The sequence below is a fragment of the Propithecus coquereli genome, unplaced genomic scaffold (assembly GCF_000956105.1).
Source record: "Propithecus coquereli isolate 6110/MARCELLA unplaced genomic scaffold, Pcoq_1.0 Scaffold280, whole genome shotgun sequence".
Lineage (NCBI taxonomy): Eukaryota > Metazoa > Chordata > Mammalia > Primates > Indriidae > Propithecus > Propithecus coquereli.
The window spans coordinates 4075804-4088229 of record NW_012148397.1 but is presented as its reverse complement, the minus strand read 5'-3'; the positions used below and the strand labels follow the sequence as shown (position 1 = coordinate 4088229).

Here is a 12426-nt window from a genome sequence, read left to right as displayed (position 1 = left end):
CAGAGAGAAAGCTGGGGGCCCAGCGAACCACAGAGCCCCGACTCTTTGAGAGTTTCATAATGTAGGGGCCGTGGAATTATCAGGACCAACGCAACAGGAGAGAAACAATGCAATCCAGAGGGCTTCATGAAGGAGGTGGCATTTTAGACATGCAGGCAGAAGAGCCCCACTCTAGGCAAATGCCTTCTTTTTTTTCCCAGACTTCTCTGTTGGTTTTTCCTAAGGCATGTATCTGTGAATTGTCCCGTTTTACCTTAGTCCAGTGGTCCTCAGGCTGGCATCACCTGGAACCTATTAGAAATGCAGATTCTCAGGTCCCATCCTGGGCCTGTTACATCAGCGGCGCTGGGGGTGGACCAGTAATCTGTGTTCCAGCGAGTTTTCCAGGGGACTGCGACATTCCAAAGTTGCCACTGGTTTCCTGTAAAAATACACGTGCCAAGGCCTATCCCCGAATCAGCTGAGAAGTAGGGCCCAGCTCTCAGGGTTTCTAAAAGCCCCCAGGCCCTGGGCGATTCTAATACACATCAGGCACTGCCGTGAGGACACCTGGACAAGGTGCTCACAGACAGACCCAGCGGGGTCCTGATCTTGAGCGGCCGCCATTCTGGAGAACAGGCCGTGAGGTGCGTTTGCATTTCTCCATGAATAACCGCAATCCTTTCTCTTTTGTTGCCGTGTGCATCCCTAGCGTCACTGCACGGATATACCACATTTTTTTTTTAACTATGAGCATGTAGCTGGCATGTAGGCTGTGCCCAGCGTGGGCTGCCACAAACAGCACTGCTGGGACCACTCACACACGAGTCACCCAGTCGACGTGAGCCCTCAGATGGACCCAGAGCGGGACTGCTGGTCACAGAACGTGCATGTGTTCAGTTATAGGGGACACTTTCCCAGGTGGTGGCACCATTAACAAAAGCTTGAGAAGGAAAAAAAAGAGGCTCGTGACGTTCTGAGTAAGCCAGCTTTCATGTAACACAAAGACAAATAACGTGGTTTTGCTCGCGTGTGCGAGGCACACCTCCGGCAGAACCCACAAGACACGGGTGCTCGGGTTGCTTTCAGGTTGGGACCCAGTGGCTGCAAGGCCTAGACGGGGGAGCTCTTATGGACACCCTTGGTACCTTCTCGAATCGTGAACGAGTGCGAATTGCAGATTGGAAGCAGGAAAACGAGTCCTAAGCAAAGCTTGGGACAGAGCCCAGCGGGGGGACTTCTCCGTGAGTGGGATGCTGGGAGAGTCTGGGACAGGGGAGAGGAGGAAAAGCCCTCCAGGCAGGGGAACAGAGTGTACAAAGGAAGTGACCGGAGGGGACAGGCTTGTTCGAGGAACTGAGCAAGCAGTGAGGAGCCTCTGATTCTGGGCAACCCCAGCAGGTGACTCACAGGTGACAGGGAGCTTCAGAGGACGTGGGACAAGGGGGGGAAAGACGTTGCAATGAACGCGGAAGGGCCTGCCCAATATTTCCTAATGTTGGGGGGGCTGGGGGGACCCTAAATGCAGCCAAGGAGGTAGAGGGAGCTTCACCAGGCCCCGAGTCTGCCTGAGCTGGGCTCTGATCCTGGCTCTGCCACCTCCCCCGCGTGACCCTCAGCAGGTCCCTTGACCCTTCTGAATCTCCGATTCTTCCTCTGTGAAATGGGACTAATGATACTAATGATTTCAGCCTCGGGTCCAGAGGGGTTTCAGAGGTGTGTCCCAGTCCCTGAAGTTATGTCTGGGTTGTGTGTGCGTGTGTTTGTATGTGTGTGTGCGCGCACATGCATGTGCGGCGGTAGAGCCACCCCAGAGAGCAAAGAACTAGCGACAGGAAACAGTGAGACACACAGGCGGGTAACTTGCTGGGGGGGGGTGGGCAGTGCAGTCGGGACCAAGAGGAGACACTGAGCAGGGTGGCGGCCAAGGTACGCGGGGCCCAGCAGGCCGCTGGCGAGGTGGGGAGACTGGTTACACACAGATATTGTGCAATCAGGAAACACGGACCACAATGGAAGCTGCTGTTCTCGCTGCGGGTGAAGGGGGCGCCGGCCTGAGCCTGTGGAATTTGCTGGGTTGGAGTCTACGGAGACACGCAGACAGATACCCACTGAGCACAGATCCGACAGTGTACGCACACCCACGCCCCTCCTCGGAGAGGGCCCGGGGGCCGCGGCGCCCCAGGAACAATGAACACCCGGTGCCAGATCTTGATTCCGAAATACAGTCCTTCCAGTGTAGACGGCCAAGGGGCCCGGGAGAAACGGCTGATTCCAGGGCCCAGGTGCGGAAGGTGCGACGTGAGGCTGAAGTTTCTCGGTGTGCCAGAAAACGGGGACGTGCTAAAGGATGATGGGAAAACGTCAAGAGGACACAGAAGCCACCTTGAAGAGGTTCCCGTTGGCCAAATCTAAGACAATCTGAGCATCAAAATAAATATTAACAATCTTAACACATAAACCAAACAGGAATCCACGCGTGCTGACATGAATAAGGTAACGGCCAAGTCCATGGCGGGAAGAGGAGGCCCGTCCTTAGAGCAGCACACGGTAGCTGGGGAAGGAAGCGGGGATTAGAAGACCACCGTCCAGCAGACGCTGTGCTAGTCATCGACTCAGGCCCGGCCCCGGCTCCCCTGCGGGCTCCTGCCTGCCCTCCCTTGAGGTGGCCTTTGTGGCCTGACTGTAGGGTCCGGGGAAAGCGGCAGCTTTTCCTCCTGCCCTGGGGGAAAGCCACAGCGGTCACTGCTGGGCCAGCCTCTGTCCCCCGACTGCAGTGGCTTTGGGCTGAACCCATCAGCCGGGAGGAACCTGGTGCCGCGGTGGCCTGGACCCACCCTGAGAGGCCGCAGAAGAGAATCGGGTTGGGGGGAGGCGGGTCAGATCAATACTGCCGGCCATTCCTAAGTGGGCAGGGCAGTCATTTGCAAAGAATGCATCTGAGGCAGCAGTCGTGCCCAGGAGCACACAGCACTCAGGCTTAGCATGCAGGCAGCCCTGGGTCCCCGCTAGGGGCAGAGCGTGGAGCCCTGGGCAAGTTACTCCACTTTCCAAGCCTCAGATTTCTGCAGGGATTTCTGTAAAGATTCAAAATAATGTGGCGTATCCCTAGATGCTCATTATAACATTGTTCTAAAAATTGAAAAAGGAAACCAACCAAATGTCCCTCAGTAGGAAATGGGTTCAGGACAAATGCCTGCGCTGCCCTTAAGAAGAACGGGCTTGGCCGGGCGCGGTGGCTCACGCCTGTAATCCTAGCTCTCTGGGAGGCCAAGGCAGGTGGATCGTTTGAGCTCAGGAGTTCGAAACCAGCCTGAGCAAGAGTGAGACCCCGTCTCTACTAAAATTAGAAAGAAATTAATTGGACAACTAAAAATATATAGAAAAAATTAGCCGGGCATGGTGGCGCATGCCTGTAGTCCCAGCTACTCGGGAGGCTGAGGCAGGAGGATCTCTTGAGCCCAGGAGTTTGAGGTTGCTGTGAGCTAGGCTGACACCACGGCACTCACTCTAGCCCGGGCAAAAGAGTGAGACTCTGTCCCAAAAAAATAAAAAAATAAAAATAATAAATACGGGAGCATGTGTGGCCCAAGCGCAAGTCTCAGTTCTCCAAGTTCCTGTCATCTCCTCCAGGAAGTCTTCCCAGACTACACCTGGATTGCAACAGTAGCATCGTCACCACTCCCTGTGCCCAGGCTGCGCCTAAGTCCTTTCTTATGTGCTCTGCTTTCCTTCACGGGCCTGTTCCAATCTGCAGTTACTCGCTAGTGTAATGTCTTGACAAGTGTCAGTCTTCCCCACCAGACCATGAGCTCCACTCGGTCGGATCAGCGTCTTGCTCATGCTTTTGTCTCCGGCAACTGCAAGAGGGTCCGGCCAACCGGAGGACGACGTCAGGCAGACGGAGAACCGCGCCGCTCAGAGCAGCGGTTCTCAAACCGCAGTGAGCAGCGGAACCACCCGGGGGGGCCTGTGGGAACTCGGATTGCCGGGGCCCCCCTGGGTTTCTGACTCTGGGTCTGGGGCGGAACCTGCGATTCTGCATCTTTAACAAGCTCCCGGTGACGCCGACCTTGCTGGGCCCTGGACCACACTTGGACGATAGCTGATCGTCTTTGCCTAAAGACAGAACAGGCAAAAGTACGCGAGCACCCCACAGCCCACCCCCGCCCAGGGCGTGTGAACGTGCGGAGATTCGATAATTTGCCTAAGTGCACACAGCCGGGGAGGAACTGCCCCAGCCTGAGCCCCGCACCGCGGACTCCCGGTCAGGAGTGGTCTCCGGGGCCAACACTCTTCCCCCTACACCTGCGAGGGCCCCCAAATTCAGTCTGGCCGAGGCGCAAAGACAGGCAGGACCCAGAGATGTGCATGGGGCAAAGTCCCCAGACCTGCTTAACATGGGAGTGTGGCTGGACACAGAGCGAGGGTGCGCGGCGCCCACCTTTGCCCTGCGCAGGTCGGATTTCTCCTCCCTGGGGTCTCCGGAGTCAAGAATCTCGAGCGCATCTCCTGTCTGAACTCGAGTTTCAAGTTGGGCCAGACGACACGTGCTGTTCTGGGTCCCCTTCCCTCCAATAGGTTGCAGGACGTCACTGGGAAGGTGGCCCAGCTAGAAGAGGAGTCCCTTCACCTCCCACCCAGGGACCGGGGGCAGACCACGGAGTTAACACACAACTTTGCAGGGTCTGCGACCTCAGCTGAAAATCACATATTTTTCCTCATTGTGGCCCTCAACTCCCCAAAGAAAAAAATCTCTCTCAAGATACTTTCTACAAGGAATATAACATCTGGCTGAGTCATGCCCCACACCCAGATTCGTGTGTATTGAAGTCCTAACCGCCGAGACTTCAGAATGTGACTGTGTTTGGAGATAAGTCCTTTAAAAAGTCAATTAAGGTTTAATGATGTCATTAGGGTGTGACTTAATCTAACACACTGGTGTCCTAATGACAAGGGGTTAGGCCCCACATGGCACGGCTGGTTCATGCCTGTAATCCCAGCACTTTGGGAGGCTGAGGTGGGAGGATCGCTTGAGGTCAGGAGTTTGAGACCCCATCTCTACAAAAATAAAAAAATCAGCCAGGCGTGGGGCGCATGCCTATAGTCCCAGATACTTGGGAGGCTGAGGTGGGAGGATCCCTGGAGCCCAAGAGTCGAGGTTACAGTGAGCTGTGATCTCCAGCCTGGGTGACAGAGTGAGATCATGTCTCTTAAAAAAAAAAAAAAGGGAAAAGAAGAAGGGGTGATTAGAACAGACAGGGAGAAGACCATGTGAGGACACAGGGAGGAGACAGCCAAGGCGAGCGCCCTGCCAGCACCCTGACCGCAGACTGCTGGCCCCAGAACCGAGGCAGTAACGGGCTGGGAGGCAACGGTACCCACGGGCACCCTGGCCGGCCGTCCGCCTTTGGATTTGCAGCCATTGACAACACAGGTGCCGCCCCCACCTTCCAGGCAGGGAGAAGACGGTGGTCTGCACCGAAAGCCCCCACCTGCTCCTGCCGTGGGACTCTCAGCCCAGATGCTTTGGAGACCGAGTGCCAGCAAGCCCAGGACAATTCAGAACCGCTGCCACTCCCAGGGTCGATATCAATTTTATTTTTCCTCTCCAACACGAACCCTGGGCAGGGCCAGCTTCACGGGCAGGAGACCAGCAGATAGCCCTGCGCCGCGGCCACCATCTCGAAATGTGTAATGATTTTATTTTTGAATCTGTGCATGGAAATTCAGTCCAACGGGATGATATATGCCGGGCTTTGGCAGCGCGGCTCACACGTGGTCCCACCTCCTACCACTTCCCCTCCTCCCAGCGGCCGCCACCACCCTCTCCCTGGGGTGGGTGCGGCCTGGGAGGGTCCACGTGCACTTGGAGGTCATGCTCACGTGCAAGGGACAGCAGCATTATACAGCAAATAAACCCATCACGACAGGCAGAGGGAGAGAGCATGGAAAACAGAAAAGTATTCTCCTGCTTTTCTGCACAAGACGCCCACATTTTCTTCTTGCACTGGGCCCGAGGAATTACGCAGCCAGCCCTGCCCCGCCTCACCTGCCTTCACCTGACTTCCTCGGACCTGAGGCCTTTTCCATCCTGTCCTCGGCCACTCCGACACGCCCTGTGGAAGTCCGGAGTGTGCGCACCCAAACTGCTTCTCTCTGTGTCAGGAAGCCACAGGGGCTGGGCCCCCCAAAACGGCTGCATGCCGATCCCCATCCCCTCCTCCTGTCTCCCACCGGCGCCCCCATGCGGTGGGTGGGCGGGTGCTCCTGCACCCCCACTGGGGACCGAGGGTCTAGCCAGATGGTGCGGACAGCGCTACCGCCCAGCCACGCCCGCCCAGCCAACAAAGGTGGCCCGGACTTCTGCTTTTTTCCAACTTCCCCTTTATTTTTCACATAACTCTTCTGGTGACAGAATCAGCCCATGCTTTTTGCTGGACATTTGGAAAAGGCAGAAGACTGCAAAGGTTTCTGCCTTTCCAGATTTTATACTCTGCACACTGTAAAAGTTTGTTTTTTCAACAGAGACGGTATCCACTTGTTTCCACTTACACGATGCATCACGGAAAGCGAATACGGCAAAAGAACTGAACCCAGGTGGCGCGTACGGCTGTCTAGCCCTTCGACTCTTCTTGTATATTTGACATTTTTCATAATGAAAATGTTAGATTAAAATCACAGCCATCCTTCTGTGTCATTCTACACTCTACGGTGTCACCTCCGGCGTCTGCCTGGGACTCCGTTGCAGAGCTATTCTGCACTGTGTTTAAACAAACCTCTACCCAGGGCTTTTAGGTTGCTCATTTTAAAAAAATATTTTGAACATGTCACTCCCTGTTTTAAAATATTTGTTTCCATCATATCTGACACTAGACGAGCCCTTTTCGCCGGGTGCCTGCGTCAGCCCTGGAACCACCATCCAAACACCGTCCCCTCCACGTCTGCGTTTGACAGGTTAATTGAAATACTTTATGTGATTTTTGGAGTCCCCGAGTAAGCTTTCTGCTAACCCCCTTTCTCTCCTTTTTGATAGACTGTTAGGTGGGGCGGGAAGAGGACTCAAACTCTTAGGTCTTCTATAACTTTTATTTCTTTGTCCATTGGAGAGAAACAGCGGCCAAATGCCCCCCCCCCCCAAGAAGTAGGAGCCGCCTGTGTCCCTCAGGCAGCCTCTGATGCAGGAGGGACACCCGAACTACACACAGCTGTGTGCCTGGGGGGCGTAGGAGCCCCCGTCAGCTCCCAGCGCCCACCTCTAACGCAGAGACCCCCAAGCAGCAACCGTGGGACACACCAGAAATTCCTCCAGTCTCCTCTAGAATTCGACGCCACCTTCCAACATATCCCCAAGAGCCCTCAAGTTTTCTGGGGACTTGCTAACTTTGTGTTTCAGCGATCAGCCTCGGCGACACAGACGACCTGGGTGGCCGGCTTACAACTGAGGACTGTGACACCAGGATCCACATTCACAGCTGTGACAACAATCACGTCACACACTGTGGGGGTGACGGCTTCTCAGTGACTCGGGGAGAAGGGCAAGCAGGGAACGGAGCCGTCACCCGTCACAGCCAGCTCTAAAATAACTCAACACCGAGAAGCGTGGTCACGCCGCAGGCAGGCGCCTCACACGACCCCCGTCCTTGTCCACAGCAACCGCCGCCGTCGGCGAGCACTAAGTGTGCTAATAAACACAAATGCACACGAAATCCTCTTCCAACGGTGCCCGACGCCGGCTTCTGAACCCCGTCTTCAAGTGAGCGAGCCAGTTACAGTTATCACGCGGCAGCCTTTAAAACCGGCATTCGCAGGCTGCCTGCTGGCGACTGTACTGAGCCTGAAGCTGATTATCCTAAAGCAGTAAACAAATCTGCGACATGTTTAAATGTCACTTTGCACTAAAGACATTTTCAGCACAGCACTGTCAAGATGCAGATTCAAAGAGTCGGAATAAAAACAGAACTCAAGGCAAATGGGAACAAACAAAAATAACGAAAATATGTAACTACGGAGCAGGCGGCATGCCAGGTGTGGTTTGAGGGCTTTTTATGTGGATTATCTCATTTAAGGGAATATTTCTTTGTACCATCCCGGTAGGCAGCGTCTAAGACAGTCACCGATTCCTCCCACTGTCTGAGCCCTGTGTAACCCCCTCCCTCCCCTTTGAGTAGGGGCTGGACCCAGAGTGGCTTCCAATGAATGGAATAGGGCAGAAGTCATGAAGTTTCGTTTCTGAGGCTAGGCCAAGACTGTGGTTTCCAGTCCTATGAGGGTTTTTATGGGGTTTTTCTCAGACTATTCACCCTTGAGAAACCCAGCCGTGGAGAGACCCACCTTGCAAGGACCTGCACACCAACCCCAAGAATGAGCGTGGACCCTGCCCCCTTCTCGCCCTGTGAATCTTCAGACGAGACCACAGCCCCGGCCAACAGCCCGACTGCACCTCCATCAGAGACCTTGAGCCAGGAGCACCCAGCTAAGCCACACCCAGATCTCTGACCTACAGAAACTGGGAGATAACAAATATTTGTCATTTTAAGCCACATTTTGAGGTAATTTGTTACACAGCAATACATAGCTAATCTCACCCTTCAACATCACTGGTTGAGTTTTCACAGAACATCACCAGTCATATCAAAATGAGGTTGCTATAGTTGTGCTTTATAATTTTGTTGTACATTGGCTTTTACAGTTAGTTAAAAACACAGCTATGTTGATTGCAAGTTTTATGCTTTGATACTTATGGAAGTCACTAGTATAAATCACTTAAGACAACAGTGGGTGGTTGCAATCCATTTGTTTAAGATGCTCATATATTGCTAAATCCTGAGAAATATTAATAATTAGTGTGCACGGGCAAGCCTCAGAATTCCCTCTCGTACATTCTCTTCCTGTAACTGAGTATGATTTCTTAAAAATACACATCTGATTGTGTCTGTTCTGTTTCCCATATTTCTAATGGTTGGTGCATCTGTGAATAAACGAATGACATTCATGTCCTGACTTAAAACCTTTCAATAACCCCCTGTTGCTCCAGGGACAAAGCCCACATCCTCTCTGACAAGGCTCCGTGTGGTCGCCTCTGCAGCTTCACCTCCTGCCACCAGTCCCTGCACCCCTGCACCTCACTCCCTTTTGTCTAGAACTGTCAACCCCTCCCCTCATCCAGCACACACCTAACCTTTGCCCCTCCTATTAATCCTAGACATCACGTCTTTCTCCCAGATCTTACACACCTGTCACTCGGTACCCGTCTCTGCTCACCAGGTCGGGACACCTGAGGGCAGGGAGCACGTGCATCTTTCTAGCACCCCAGCCCTGGTGCGCAGCCCCGCCCGACACACGGTAGCTGCTCTGAGCGTCTGAGTTGAATGGCTGCGGGTGACTGTCGGGACCCAGTCCTCACTCTGGAGAGCCCAGCAGGGACGAACCCACTCGCCGCACAAGAAGGCAGTGCAGGCTGGAGCTGCGCTTGCCCCGGTCAAGAGACAGGAGCCCTGGGGGCAGAGGCGGCTTCCCCAGAGGTGGCACTGAGTCATCTAGGGAACGGGAATTTCTCATCTAATGTTCTTCTTAACTTAATGTTCAGGTCAGCAGAGGGAAGCTTTTTCCAGTGAAACCAAAGGGGTCTCTCAAATATTTTTCTTTTCATTTCACTAGAAATGCAGCAAGAACGCACCCCCTTCAGAGCAACGACTGTGTGTAAATCCGGCCTCCTGCGCCTCTAACTCTGGGTCCTCTCTGGTCCCCCCCGCTGTCTGGTCACTCTGCACATTTATCCTCCACTGCACGTGACACCACTGGGTCTCAAATGAAGCTTCTCCTGGTTTGTATGTTTGTTGGCCGCCCCCCCGCCCCCGTGAACGCTGTTTTGCATATACTTGTATCCTCAGCGCCTGGCGAAACCGGCCGTCGGTAAATACGCATCGAGTGAGCCAACGTGGCTCCACCTGTGAGCTTCAACGTGCTCCTGTATCACGGGACGACAATAAAACTCACCTGGGAGGTAAGAGGCCGGAGAGAAGACACAGCAAGTTCTCAGTAACAATTATCATACCTGGGGTAACGGGCAAAGTGGCTACGGGGGCTTAGAGGCCACCCCAGGTGCCCAGGACATGGCAAATGGTAAAAGAGAGTTCCCACTACCGCAGACGTGACCACCTTAACAAACACTGCTCCCTTTCCACACCCTCTTGCGAGAAAAGGAGCTGCATCCAAGGGTGCAAGCATGAAGACAGAGGAGGTGTTTGGGCAGTGAGCCGACCTGGCAGGAAACAGGTGCCTCGCCCAGCCTCGCCCCCTCCCTCCTCAGCTTCCCACTTATCTTTATTGTCATTTCCTGGGTTTGCACAAGGCCACCTTGGAGATAGCACACCTTGTTTCTCAGCTGGCCTTCTGGCTGCTGGCATCACCAGCCTCCCGGACACTGCTGGTCGTCACACACCCCACACCACGCATCCTCAGGGTGTTGCCGGGAACACCCAGGTCTGCAACCAGGTGGGAGAGCATGGCTGCGGACAGGTAGAAGGCCCTTCTGAGAAGCTCTGGAGGAATGAAGCCCACCTGGCTCAGAGATCACACTCTCCCCAGCATCTCCACGTGGGTTACAGCACCCCCGCACCTGCAGCCCTGGACACCTGCAGACCTGGATCTGTGCAGACCTGGGCGTCCTATAAAACCTGATTGGAACCAACTACACAGCAGGAGTGTTTGAAAAATCCCCAGCCTGATGCAAAAAAACAAAAGATGGAAAGAAAACAATAGGTGCAGTAATGTAGGAAGGGCGACCTGTGTTGGCCAACTAACTTCAAACTCCTTTAACAGAACGTATCACACGGCATGTAAGCAGAGAATGGATCTCACCAATTAAACTCTAGATCCTATCAATTAACACACGTTGCTTCAGAAAAACGGAGATTACTCAAAACCTGCTCGTTACATGGTCCTGCGGTCCGCCACCCTAATTATCGAGTCAGAATTCTCAAGTCAACACTGGTGCATAAAATACTATTTTTTAAATGCTTAAATATTAAAGAATTGCACAACCCAAATGGCTTGACCACTGGCTTTCTTTGGGAGAAAAATTTTAAGTATTTTTCAGCTAATTTTTTCCCATGAGGTTTCGAAGTTTCCCTTCACTGGTCAAAAGGCCGTGGCAAGGTTACATTTCTCACGAGCAAGCCCAGGGGACTGTTTTGGAAGTTTAATATTTGAATGACTGATTAAGCTTAAGAGAAAAAAACTGCGTCGACTCTCTGGCACACAGAGATGCTTTTGCAGAAATTCAGTGCTCCCTGACCTTCAATTGTGCAAGGGGCTATGTTTACGCAGCTACAGGGAAGGCTGTGGGTCACCGTCAACCCTGGCTTCGTCCCTGGCTTCCACGAATCAGAGGAACAGGAAGGGCTTTGACAGCTTTGTCAGTTTGTGCCCTGATAAACTCTCCTGGCCCACAACCCCGCTGGCTCATCCCGGAGTCTCCCGAGGTTGCGGAGTCAACCACAACTCGGTGGTTTCTGCCCTTGCAGAAGCGAGGCTGGGAGGCCCCTCTGCGCTCAACTTTGACCCCACCTGTTATCCTAAAACATTTGTGCCATTTTTTTTTTGTTTTTTTCGTTCATTTTAATTTTTTTTTTATTTTAGTTGGTTTTTAAAATTCCTTAAACTTGCCGGGTTTTGGGGCCTCGGAATTTTAATTTCCTTGGGTTCGGGGAGGCTTGGTTTGGGTTCCCGGCTAGGTCACTCTCAAGCTGTGTGCTCCTCTCGGCCTCACTTTCTCATCTGCGAAATGGGGCCGTGGCGCGCGGGCCGGTGGTGAGCTCCCCGCCTGGAGCGGGCGTGAGAGCCGGGCTGCTCCCAAGGCGGCCTCTTTCTGGAGCCAGCGGAGGGCGAGTCGCCGCGCGCAGACGGGGCAAGGGTCGGGGCGGTCAGGGTGGGTCGGGTCGCACGCCCCGCGCCGGCGCCCGCACTCACCAAGGCTTCCTCCTCGTCCTTCCCCAGCGCCTGGTACTGGCGGCCCGCGCCCGAGAAGGCGAGTTTCTGCAGGAACTTGGAGCAGCGTCTCTCGACCATGGCGAGCGGGCCCAGGCTCCCAGCCTGCGTCCCTCCGTCCCCAGCGAGGCCCGCGCCGGTGCGCGCGCCCAAGCCTCCTGGGCCGGACGCGGGTTACCTGGTAGCCGCCTACCTGCGCGCCGCAGGTGAGGCCCCGCCCCCGGGGAGGGGCCGCGCATAGGGCGGTGCCCCGCGGACCTGGCCCCGCCCCGCGCCCTCGCCCGGGACCCCAGGGTCCTTGGGGACCGCGGCAGGGTCGCCTCGGAGCATGGGCGGTTTCCCGGACTTGCCAGAACAGAAGAATCACCTGGAATGGGAGGTAGAGGCGCAAACTGACCCAGGCAGTTTTATGGATTTTAAAATCGGGATTCCCAGACCCCTCCCCACCGAGTCTTC

General features: G+C 54.5%; 1 protein-coding gene across 1 annotated transcript in view; it reads right to left on the bottom strand.

Annotated features, from left to right (window-relative positions):
* The window catches only part of ATP2C2 (ATPase, Ca++ transporting, type 2C, member 2), a 57110-nt gene extending 45012 nt beyond the window's left edge, over window positions 1-12098 (bottom strand). Inside the window, exon 1 of the mRNA XM_012648220.1 lies at window positions 11953-12098. Within this exon, the coding sequence (XP_012503674.1) occupies window positions 11953-12051 (99 nt within the window). The 5' untranslated portion in view covers window positions 12052-12098. The remainder of the gene's footprint in view (window positions 1-11952) is intronic.
* Window positions 12099-12426: the final 328 nt, after the last annotated feature.